At 42.7% G+C, this 13,310-nt stretch overlaps 1 protein-coding gene across 1 annotated transcript; it reads left to right on the top strand.

The window, feature by feature from the left end:
- Positions 1 to 6,128: 6,128 nt before the first annotated feature.
- On the top strand, positions 6,129 to 7,971 carry LOC111963400 (protein yippee-like 5). Its single transcript, XM_023986817.2, has 3 exons — positions 6,129 to 6,361; positions 6,664 to 6,822; positions 7,167 to 7,971. The coding sequence occupies exons 2-3, from the start codon at positions 6,682 to 6,684 to the stop codon at positions 7,389 to 7,391; spliced, it is 366 nt and encodes a 121-aa protein (XP_023842585.1). The 5' UTR covers positions 6,129 to 6,361; positions 6,664 to 6,681; the 3' UTR covers positions 7,392 to 7,971.
- Positions 7,972 to 13,310: the final 5,339 nt, after the last annotated feature.

Here is a 13,310-nt window from a genome sequence, read left to right on the forward strand (position 1 = left end):
TTATTTTGCACCAATGTCTGAATAGTTTTTCCCCAAGCATTTCTGTAAAATGAATATGTGTACAGTGCCTTCGGAAAGTATTCAGACACCTTGACTTTTTCACATTTGTTACGTTATAGCTTTATTCCAAAATTGATTAAATAAATACAAATCCTCAGCAATCTACACACAATACCCCATAATGACAATGTGAAAACAGGTTGTTAATTTTTTTTGCAAATGTATTAAATATAAAAACAGAAATACCTGATTTACATAAGTATTCAGACCCTTTTCTATGAGACTAGAAGTTGAACTCAGGTGCATCCTGTTTCCATTGATCATGCTTGAAATGTTTCTACAAATTGATTGGAGTCCATCTGTGGTAAATTCAATTGATTGGACATGATTTGATGACGGTGCATATCCCACAGATGACAGTGCATGTCAGAGCAAAAACCAAGCCATGAGGTCAAAGGAACTGTCCGTAGAGCTCCGAGACAGGATTGTAATCAAGGCACAGATCTGGAGGAAGGGTATGAAAACATTTATGCGGCATTAAAGGTCTCCAAGAACACAGTGGCCTCCATCATTCTTAAATGGAAGAAGTTTGGAACCACCAAGACTCTTCCTAGAGCTGGCCGCCCGGCCAAACTAAGCAATCAGGGGAGAAGGGCCTTGGTCAGGGAGGTGACCAAGAACCTGATGGTCACTCTGACAGAGCTCTAGGGTTCCTCTGTGGAAATGGAAGAAACTTCCAGAAGGACAACCATCTCTGCAGCGCTCCATGAATCATGCAATTATGGTAGAGTGGCCAGATGAAAGCCACTCTTCAGTAAAAGGCACATGACAGCCCGCTTGGAGTTTGCCAAAAGGCACCTAAAGTCTCTCAGATGATGAGAAACACTATTCTCTGGTCTGAGGACACCAAGATTGAACTCTTTGGCCTGAATGCCAAGCGTCACGTCTGGAGGATGCCTGGCACCATCCCTACGTTGAAGCATGGTGGTGGCAGCAGCAGTCCCGCAGGGACTGGGAGACTAGTCAGGATCAAGGGAAAGATGAACGGAGCAAAGTAAAGAGAGATCTTTGATGAAAACCTGCTCCAGAGCGCTCAGGGCCTCAACCTGGGGTGAAGGTTCACCTTCCAACAGGACAACGACCCTAAGCACACAGTCAAGAAAACCCAAGAGTGGCTTCGGGACAAATCTCTGAATGTCCTTGAGTGGCCCAGCCAGAGCCCGGACTTGAACCCGATCGAATATCTCTGGAGAGACCTGAAAATAGCTGTGCAGTGACGCTCCACATTCAACCTGACAGAGCTTGAGAGGATCTGCAGAGAAGAATGGGAGAAACTCTCCAAATACAGGTGGGCCAAGCTTATAGCATCATACCCAAGAAGACTTGAGGCTGTAATCGCTGCCAAAGGTGCTTCAACAAAGTTCTGAGTAAAGAGTTTGAATACTTATGTAAATGTGATATTTCAGTTAAAAACATTTATATACAATTGCAATACATTTTAAAAACCTGTTTTTGCTTTGTCATTATGAGGTATTGTGTGCAGAATGATGAGAAAAAAACAAATGATTTTATCAATTTTAGAATAAGGCTGTAACATAACAAATTTTGCAAAAAGTCTGGGGGTTTGAATACTTTCCGAATGCACTGTAGGTATGGGTAAAGTGACAAGCAGCAGCCTATGTGGTGAGTGTGAAAGTATGTGTGTGTGTGAGGTCGTGGCATCAGTATGCATGTGTGTGCATGTTGTGTGTGTGGGCATATGTATTGTGTGTACAGTATGTGTGTGTTGGGGTGTCGGTGTGGGTGTGTGGGTAGAGTCCAGTGTGTGTGCATAGAGTCATTGCAAGAGAGTTAATGCAAAGGTAGCCATTTCATTAGCTATTTAGCAGTCTTGTTTAGAAGTCTTACGGCTTGGGGGTAGAATCTGTTCAGGGTACTGTTGGTTCCAGACTTGGTGCATTGGCACCACTTGCTGTGCGGTAGCCGAGAGAACAGTCAGTCTGTGGCTTGGGTGGATGGAGTCTTTGACAATTTCTTGGGCCTTCCTCTGACACCGCCCAGTATAGAGGTCCTGGATGGCAGGGAGCCAGTGTTGTACTGGGCCATAATGTATGCACTACACTCTGTAGCGCCTTGCGGTCGGATGCCAAGCAGTACCATAAGCGGTGATGCAGCCAATCAAGATGCTTTTTGCGGATCTGATGGCCCATGCCATATCTTTTCAGCTTCCTGAGGGGGAAGTGGCGTTGTCGTGCCCTCTTCACAACTGTGTTTGTGTGTTTGGACCATGATAGATCCTTAATGATGGGGACACCAAGGAGCTTGAAGCTCTCAATCCTCTGCACTACAGCCCCGTCGACGTGAATGGGGGAGTGCTCGGCCCACGATCAGCTCGTTTGCCTTACTGATGTTGAGGGAGAGGTTGTTATCCTGGCACCACACTGCCAGGTCTCTGACCTCATCCATATGGGCTGTCTCATCGTTGTCTGTGATCAGGCCTACCACCGTCGTGTTGTCATCAAACTTAATGATGGTGTTGGAATCGTGTACGGCCTTGCAGAGAGTACAGGAGGTGATTAAGCACCCACTCCTGAGGGGCCCCCGTGTTGATGGTCAGCATGGCGGATGTGTTGTAGCCTACCTTCACCACCTGTGGTTGGCCTGTCAGGAAGTCCAGGATCCAGTTGCGGAGGGAAGTGTTCAGTCCCAGGGACCTTAGCTTAGTGATGAGCTTGGATGGCACTATGGTGTTGAACGCTGAGATGTAGTCAATGAACTGCATTCTCAAGTAGGTGTTCCTTTTGTCCAAGTGGGAAATGGCAGTGTGGAGTGCAAAAGAGATTGTCATCTATGGTGGTATGCGAATTGGAGTGGGTCCAGCATGTCTGGGATGATGGTACTGATGTGAGCCATGACCAGCCTTTCAAATGTGAGTGCTAAGGGGCGATAGTCATTTAGACAGGTTAACTTGTTCTTAGGCACAGAGACTATGGTGGTCTGCTTGAAACATGTAGGTATTACAGACTGGGTCAGGGAGAGGTTGAAAATATCAGTGAAGACACTTGCCAGCTGGAAAGCACATGCTCTGAGTACGCATCCAGGTAATTCATCTGGCCCTGTGGCCTTGTGAATTTGAGCCTATTTAAAAGTCTTACTCACATCCGCTCCGGAGAGCGTGATCATGCAGTCGTACGTAACAGCTGGTGCTCTCATGCATGGTTCAGAGTTGCTTGCCTCAAAGTGAGCATAGAAGGCATTTAGCTCATCTGGTAAGCTTGCGTCACTGGGTAGCTCGTGGCTAGGTTTCTCTTTGTAATCTGTGATAGTTTGCAAGCCCTGCCTCATCCGACGAGCATCAGAACCAGTGTAGTAGGATTTGATCTAAGTCCTGTTTTGACACTTTGCCTCTTTGTTGGTACATCAGAGGGCATAGCGGGATTTCTTATAAGCATCCAGTTTAGTGTTCCGTTCCTTGAAAGTGGCAGCTTTAGCCTTTAGCTCAGTGCGGATGTTGCTTGTAATCCATGGCCTCTGGTTGGGAGATCTACCTACGGACACTGTGGGGAAGACGTTGTCGATGCACTTATTAATGAAGCCGGTGACTGATGTGGTAAACTCCTCAATACCATCGGATGAATCCCGAAACATATTCCAGTCTGTGCTAACAAAACATTCATGTAGCCTAGCATTCGTTTCATTGGTCCACTTCTGAATTGAGCGTCACTGGTACTTCCTGTTTGAGTTTTTGCTTGTAAGTAGAAATCAGGACAATAGAGTTATGGTCAAACTTGCGAAATGGAGGGCGAGGGAGAGCTTTGTATGCGTCTCTGTGTGTGGAGTCAAGGTGATGTAGTTGCACAGGTGACATGCTGGTAGAAATGAGGCAAAACAGATTTCAGCTTCCTGCATTAAAACCACCGGCCACTAGGAGCACTGTCTCTGGATGAGCATTTTCTTGTTGGCTTATGGCCCTATAAAGCTAGTTGAGTGTGGTCTTAGTGCCAGCATCGGTTTGCAGTGGTAAATAGACACCTACGAAAGACATAGATGAAAACTCTCTTGGTAAATAGTATGGTCTACAGCTTCTCATGTGTTATTCTAACTCAGGTGAGCAGAACCTGGAGACTTCCTTGATATTTGAGATCGTGCACCAGCTGTTCTTAACAAAGAGACACATACCCCCGCCCTTGAGTTTGTGAGACGCTGCCATTCTGTCTTGCCGATGCATAAAAATAGCAGCTAGATTTATGTTAACCATGTCCTTGATCAGCCACGACTCCATGAAGCATAGGGTTTTACAGTTCACAGTAAGCACACGCATACAACGTATGAAGCAAAAGTACACCCATCACCAGTACTTTTATTTAAAAAAAGAAACAATTGTCAATTTTATAACAAAAAATGTACAATTATTTGTGTAAAACTAAGAGTGAAATATGACATAGACTCGTCCTCTGGCTTCAAAACAGAAAACCTAACTCTCGTTGTACGGTAGTTAAATGAAAACAGTTTAACCCCGCGATTCTCAATTGGTGGGTCGCAAACCAGATTTGGGTCACGGGAGGTTTGGAATGGGTCGCGATTGTCTGAGTAAATGTTTTTGTCATTTTTATTTTATTTTATTACAACGAAAATATACTCCAGTCTGAACTGAAACGACTTAAACCAGGAAGAAAGTGTATAGAAGTGATAGTATATATTTTCTTCAATCATAGTATTTTCATTATAGAGCTATTAGCAGTGCTATTTTGGTTGATTTTGGGCTCTTAAACCATTGAGTTACTAACATTCTTCATCAAGAATATGGGCAAAATTGTATTATTGACAATGAGAGTTGGGAATGTTGTTCCCTTTGCAAATAATTGATACATTTACTATCAATATAGCATTTAAAACAGTTTTCCAGATTATATTTTGGCCTTCATTTTTCACAATGCCAATGTTGGGTTACGACTGAGAGAACCTGGTTCAATTTAAAAGTCCTTAGGTAAAACCAGTCCACGATTATGGATATACTGACAAGATACATGACTCTTATGGGAGTAGTCCAAAAAGTGGCACAGTGTGATGTCTAGCCTCTTAATAAGGATCCGACCCTTTTTTTTAATTTTCGCCTAAAATGACATACCCAAATCTAACTGCCTGTAGATCAGGACCTGAAGCAAGGATATGCATATTCTTGATACCATTTGAAAGGAAACACTTTGAAGTTTGTAGAAATTTGAAATGAAAGGTATTGGTATTCTTTCACTGTAAAATCTACTGTAAATTGGACAGTGTAGTTAGATTAACAAGAATTTAAGCTTTTTGCCAATATCAGATATGTCTATGTCCTGGGGAAATGTTCTTGTTACTTAGAACCTCATGCTAATTGCATTAACCTACGTTAGCTCAACCGTCCCGCAGGGGACTCACCGATCCTGTAGAGGCTAGCTCCCGCCTATCCTTTCTTTGGATTGGTGGATACAAATCATTATTGTAATTCATTTTTGAATATTCTATGAGAGTTGTTGATGTCAACCACCTGTATTCAATGGAGATAGATGCTATGCTACTAGCCTCATGACATGAATATGCATAGCCATCTCGAGACAACTCCGATATAGTGTTTTTTTTAATCAAAGCTGCTGGGATGTCACGTGTCCTATATCAGTACACTCGAAATAATGTAAGCATTACGAAACGTATATTCCATCATATAAACCTCATGTAGCAAAATAGCCATTTCGGTTGCCCAAATTCGACACACTCTCATTGACCTCAATACTAAAACTTATTCCTTGGTGAAACAACACAAAAATGCCACTTGCTGGAGGGAGCCATATTTTCCACGGAGTTGGGCCGTATTATTATTAATTTATTTGTATTTGTATTTTTAGCGAGTTGGGCCTCTTCCTTTCCCACTCTGAACCAGTTGAGAACTGTTCTAACCTATAGGAGAGCGCTTCGACACACCCCCTCCTTTACACACGCCTACTACTTTCCTTTGGACACAACCACTTCCTTCTACACGCTTGCTACTTTCCTTTCAACACACCCACTCGCCCATATTCCGGTCGCCATATTGAGCTGTAGCTACCTCCTTCTCAAACGATTTGGTTGAAAAATCTTACTAACCCTACCCACTAGAGAGCAGAATACTGTGTTCATAGCTGGAATGCTGTTCGGTCTAAGTGCCAGTGCAACGTTCTACGTCACGTCAACGTACCGGATGTTGATACAGAATCCGCAGGAACAGCTGGGAGAGAACAACAAAGCGACAACGAACCCAACAGACTTTGGGGAATAAAATAATTAACGTGGAAAAGGACGGCTTAGCTACAAATAGCTAAAGCCCAACTAGTCGAAAAGTCTTTAAACGGTAAGACTGGGTTGTATTTAGGCAACAACACGTCATATTTTTCCAACCTTCTCTTGATGCCATCGACGTCGTTTGCTAAATATGGCGTTACTGAGTTTGACAAAACGGCCATGAAAGAGAGACACAGCGTCGTTAGGGAATATATTATCGTTAGGGACTCTATTATCGTTAGGGACTTTTATTATGACAGTTGTCAGGGATTTGTGTTCTTCATTGAACAGTTTTTTGAACAGAGTATAGAGATGTAATTTAAATGATATCTCTGTCTTATCTTTCGTTTAACCTTCCGTTTGGTCCTGCAGGTGAGTGTGTACTGAACCATGGGGCGGATCTTCCTGGACCACATCGGGGGCACACGCCTCTTCTCCTGCGCCAACTGTGACACTATCTTGACCAACCGCTCAGAACTCATCTCCACCCGCTTCACCGGAGCAACCGGCCGAGCCTTCCTCTTCAACAAGGCAAGCGACACATCCACTGTAACACCATGACACCAGCCTGCTACTGCCAAAGACATGTTTTCACATGAGTACTTTTATCCCTTGAGTGAAATAGTCAAATGTGAAAACTCCTTTTATGCATAAACACTCAAACTAATATATTTTATTCCAGGCTCACTATCACTATACTTAGCTATGTACACACAAGTGTACTCACATTATTTACACAGCAAGTTACACTACACTTGACACCTAGAAAACCCACTTCCACAAAAGACAGAAGTAACACCTAGCAAACACGTACATGTTTATTACCATGTTATGATTGTGTAATAACCTCTGCATTATTATTCATTATCTGTAAGGTGGTGAACCTGCAGTACAGCGAGGTGCAGGACCGCGTGATGCTGACGGGCAGACACATGGTGCGAGATGTCAGCTGTAAGAACTGTAACAGCAAGCTGGGCTGGATCTATGAGTTTGCCACCGAGGACAGCCAGCGTTACAAGGAGGGCCGCGTCATCCTGGAGAGAGCACTCGTCAGGGAGAGCGAGGGCTTCGAAGAACATGTTCCCTCTGACAATTCCTGAGCTGATGCTCAAAATACTCGCTCATCCCCACGCCCCTGCCCTAACCCTCCATAGCCCCAAGCTCATTATTCCAGACACTGGTCAATAGTCTTGGCTCCACCCACAGCTTTGACCTAGCTAGGACTTTTTGACCTCTCCTGATTGGCTGGATCTCTTTCAAAGACCACCTTCTGTCACCTAGAGACATCAACGGGCCTGCTTTCACATAGCTATGGACTCCATGCACACGTGCACACACAGGATTTTGAAGGCAACTACACACACTGCAAGGCACACAGACTCATATTTACACACTTGACATGCTCACATGCATGATTAGTAGATATATTCACTGACTCTGGATATTTTGTCAACGTTACAGCTGCAGTCACAATAACTCCCTCCCAGTGCTGTGTGTACTGTGTATCCTTATCCTATATCTGGCTGCTGTGCCTGTGCATGCATTGTGAGGACCTGCTTGTCATGCACATCCCCACAAGTCCCTCCTGTGTGTGAGGAGTGCGAGCAGCCTATTGCCTCTTAGTAAGTGAGGAGCTGAGCAGGGTAGTATCATGCCCAAAGACTGGTGGCCTGCTGGGCTGGCCTTCATATGAACTGTTGCTGTTCCTCCCAATCTCTGACAATTCCCAGCCAGTTGGAATGAAGGGATCTGTGTTCTCTGTCATGCTGTTCTTTGTTTCCAATCCCTGCCCAGGTTAATGTACAATAGATAGAAATAACACATGATCATCAGACATTATTGTAATTGTATTAATGGTTAGTATCATTATTGTATTTTTATTCTCAGTGGAGTCATTGTTTTAATTGGTTTGCTTTTCAAAACAAAGTTTATTAGTCGCGAACAAAGATTTGCAGGTGTTATAGCAGGTGCAGCAAAATTCTTATGTTACTAGCTCCAACAGTACAGTAGAATGTCACATAAATACAATACAAATAATTTTAAAAAATTAACCAAGAAATTACAGAATGAGTATAAAAAAATATTGCTTTTATTATTGGTTTTCTTTATGTATTTTTAAAAACAAGGTCTGATGTTTTTCTTGATATGAGGTATAAAAAAGAGTAAGATTGTCTCTTTTTCCAGTTAGCCTGCTTGGGCAATTTTTTCTCTGTAGTGATGATTTCTGAATAAAGTGTGTATTCTTGCTAAAAGTAATGTTTCCAAATGTTGTTTGGTACAGTTTGAGCTTTAGATCACTAGATGGCACCAGAATAATGATTACATACTAAAAATACAATGGTGCTGTGATGTAACTATGGTTATCCTATAGACAAGTGGTTTCCAAACTAATAGTAGAATGCACAACGTGCAATTTCGAAATTGGGTAGTGCATCATCAGTTCCTCTAGTCATTGCATACCTTAGAGAGCTATTTATAACCTGTCAGAAATGTTTAGATCAACTAGCTCATGTCAGCTCATGTCAAGGTTTTTTTATTTAGTTTTTTTAACCCAGAGATATTGTTGTAATTTTTTTGTCACTCAAATATCACATGAATACACATTAGACATGGCAAAATGTATTTAGTTTGCTTTAGTTAAACTGCAAAATGTTCTTTGCACCCCATGACAATATGTGTAGAATTGCAGGAAATAAGCTTTAAACCTGCACAATTCTCTCTGCAAAACAAGAGGGGTGACATTTTGTGTCATGAACAGTGCTTGTGCCCATAGAAATAGATGTGGCGCAGGGGGCGCGCAGGAGGTTCCCCAATGCTGGAAGGGGGGCCCCAAGTGAAAAAGTTTGTGAACCCCTGCTTCAGACAGTGGAAGCGTTTGACATTGCAGCTGGGTCGAGACTGAGTGATCTACAAATCGCCTTGCATCATAAATAACCTCAATAGTATTTGGAGATCAGTGAGTCAGTCACAATCTACCCAAGATACATCAGTGTTTTGATGCTCTAACACGGCCAATGTCTTTTTAATCGTTTTTTTATAGACTGAGGGATAGATTCAATCAGTTCTGCCTTAACCTGCAATAACCAACAACTGCATAGCAGTTTGATTGTTTTTATTAAAGTGATGTTTGGAGGTGTAACTGCGTTGTGGTTGTCAAATCAGCAAGTGGCTTTGGCGGTATACATATTGCAGACATTGTCATTGGATACGCTGAGTCCCATTAGTAATAATCCCATGCAGCCTTGTTACAGGTTCGAACACTGGAATGTGTTGTAATCTATTAGATCCTTTTATTTCGTAGAATGATTTTCAATTTGAATGTCATTACTTCTATATAGCCTACATTTCACGTTCTGAATCTGTAATGCTAGTGGGATGGGTGTGGCTTTGTGACAATGACCACACGAGTAGCTGCTCTTATTTGACAGCTCTAACACAGGTACACCAGCTAAGCAGGTGTCAGCTATCATTGGTTAACACTTGATCTGATTGAATCTAAGCCCAAGAATAACAGCAAAGTTGGAGGGTTAATCACACTGCGTTAGTGCATAGTCTACACAGGAACCACCTCACCACTTTCACCTGTCTCAAACTTTGTTACATCACTGCTAAAGAATGTAAAGATTCAAAAAGGAATCATACAATTTGAATAATTTTTACACATACAACACAATTGAAAATATAAGGAAGATGCTCTCCATTAGGGGAAAGTGGAGAATTAACACACATAAAAAATGAATATAAAACTACTAACTCACATCAAACTGATAGTGGAGAACGTCAAGGTGGGTACAAAGAGTAGTGGAATAAGTGAGAATGGGAACCAAGTCAACCCAGATAAGGAGTCAAACAGGTACAGCTGTCTGAACACAGACCAAGCAACCACAATCATTTGTTCTGTGACTCAACACAGGCCACAAATATCACCACTATAAAGAGGTTTGGTGGTGTGTGAAATTGGCTTATTACAGGCAGTGACAAAGCATTCCTAATCCACCCATACATATTACAGAGCTGAACACGGGGGTTATTTTTAGAGTTGATCCTGTTGGAAGCCATCTTTGTCTGTGGGTGTTAGTCTGAGTGTGTTTATGTGTTATGGATGGTAGAATCAGCAGGGGTCTGCAATCACTCAAGCAAGAGTGCTACCAATCACTTACCAGGCAAGCTCTAACAAATCCTGATTAACTGCACAGGTTTGGCGGAACAGAATGGGTTACCCTGTGTGATCCATTTTGTTAGAACTAGCTGGGTTTGTGCACAGTAGTGTACTTGTGAGGCATCTCAGGTGATTGAACTAAAGAGGATGAGGGTCAGGGTGTTAAAGGAGGGTGGATTAAAATAGCAACATGTTGAGTGCCAGACATAACCAGCTCCACCAATACTCAAGGTAGACGAAACAATCAGATGAACAAACAAGTTTCTTGTCCCCAATACTGTATGTATTGTATTGGTTATCCTTTTCCCCTCTGACATGCTGACAACATCGCCCGAATTGTGTGTGCAAGCGTTGCAAAATACATTTACACATACATGTTATTCAATAATTTCATCCAAATCACTTGTGCACGTCTGTGTAGCCAGGGGCTAAAATAGAACTTGGGTAAATTTTTGACGCATGAAGTGCAGCAAGTCCCACCTCTCCCATCTCCTCATTGGTTTTTAGAAGCATATACCACGTGGGTGATTGAAAGATGAACTGAGGTCCACACTCCAGTCCAGTTGGTAGCGGTAATGCACCTTAAAGTTTGTTGCCATCCGCCATATTAAGTCCACAAAAGAAGTAGAAGAAGACTGAAGGAAGAGAGATTACTAGAAACAAACTAGGTTTCCCCTTTAATCTGTGGATTAAGAAAGCTATGCTAAAAAGAGCTCCTGGTTTCATGTTCCTCCAGGGATGAGAAGGAATAGGAACATGTCTCGTGATGTGTCATTGCAACCAGCCAACAGAATGATGGAATCTGTATCATCATCCTTCCACCCACTGTAATATCTATCATAGTGGGTGTGGACTTCATTTCGGCCACAGCACAAGGATGATGAAAGAAACAGTTACGGTAATAATTAGAGCCATATGCATAATTGCCCTGTGATTCATAGTCCCTGGAGTGGCTATTTCTAAAAGTCCTGTATCAACCTGGCCTGCATTCGCCCTCATTTATTCCCAAGGATGTCAGCATCACTCCCTCCCTCTCTACCTCCAGCATTACTGGGATTTAAAATCAGAGCAGAGACTCATGCTTGCAGACACAGCTCATAGACCCAACACCCACACACTGCACACACACTGACACACACACTGACACATACACAACTGGCATCATACCGTTAGCAGTAGAGGAAAAAATAGCATGCTTCCATTGACATCATTCTGCATCACGTTGCTAGGGAACGGATGAGTCAACATCTGTTGTCACGGCAACACTGCTTCACCTTCAAATCTCTTGCCCTCTGTCTGTCAGTGCCGCAGCAGACTGGTGTGGTGAGTGGGTTTATATATATGGTCTATGGTGTGAGCTCACTATGGCTGTAACATGAGTGTGCACGGTCTTATTGATTCATTCACTACAATGTTTACTAGGACTGCTCCAAGAGACCACAACTACAATATTCTAATGGTAGTGAGCAGATATAATGTTGGGTCAGCTTCCTGAACGCCAATCAGTGAAGAATGAATTTTGCATTGCACATTTTCAAACAAGACACACAGAGCAGGGCATCTGCATGGGATGAAATGTTACATTTATTGAACAGCGTGATAACTGACAACATTGGCCAGTAAAGATTTATCTGAGGACAGTGATTGCAAAGGAGTCCAGCATCAGCAGTTGATTATATTATGGACAATAACAAAACACAGAGAAAACCCAACAGAGAAATAGAGAATTTTGAGAAACCAAGAAAGATAGAGAAAGGAAAACAAAGAGAACAGATGAGAGAGACGGAGAGAGATGGGTGACATGTGTAAAATCCAGTTGTTTCAGAAATTCTAGTAATAGAGAGATGAGTAGTAATTTGGTAAGCCATTGACATCCTGATGAGAGAATTGTTAACGCAGTCTAACCACAGTGACTGGAACCAGCCCATACACCTGAACAACAGGGCCTCATATTTCAAGAAACAAAAACACATCGATAACCATCTATGACTTTGTACATAGGACACATTTTTTTTCTTACAAAAATTATAATTTGACCTGCAGCATTGAGGTGGTCGGTAGATCAAACAGTGTCCTTCATAAAAATGGTTCTGGATTGTCAGAACACTATGGCAAGGTTGGATGTGGCATTGAGAGCAGTGGCTAGGTTACTCGTGGACATAGCACTGCTGTCACGATCATCTAAGGTGGAAACAGTAGACCAAGGTGCAGCGTGGTGAGCGTACATAATTCTTTATTATATGATGTCGCCAACAAAACAATAAACATCAAACCGAAAACGTGCAGCCAAAGTAGTGCTCACAGGCACATACATGGACAACTACCTAAGTATGGCTACCTAAGTATGGTTCTCAATCAGAGAAAACGATAGACAGCTGCCTCTGATTGAGAACCACACCCGGCCAAACACAAAGAAATACAAATCATAGAAAAAGGAACATAGAATGCCCACCCAAATCACACCCTGACCAAACCAAAATAGAGACATAAAAAGCTCTCTACGGTCAGGGCAGACAACTGCCCATGGTATCGTTTTCATTTCTTTGTTTTATTTTCATAATCGGTTGAGCTTTCTCAGCTGTCGTTCGCTAATTGAGTTTAGCGCGCTGAGAGCATCGATGCAAGTTTGCTGGGGAGAGAAAGAGGTGGGCATGAGGCTTTTTTGGATTAGGGCGACTTCAAGGCCAGTTTTCCACTCCAAGTCTGGTCCTCTGTGTCCCCCTTGGACGTTGTGGGTGTTGTCTAAATTACATTCTTCCACCCTCCACCCTCTCTTTCTAAGCTGCTTTGCAGTTGCTCAGTCTCAGATCTCAATTCCTGAACCGTCGCCCATTCCAATAAAGAGTGCATGAAAGTGTTG

This window comes from Salvelinus sp. IW2-2015, linkage group LG4q.2 (genome assembly GCF_002910315.2).
Source record: "Salvelinus sp. IW2-2015 linkage group LG4q.2, ASM291031v2, whole genome shotgun sequence".
Lineage (NCBI taxonomy): Eukaryota > Metazoa > Chordata > Actinopteri > Salmoniformes > Salmonidae > Salvelinus > Salvelinus sp. IW2-2015.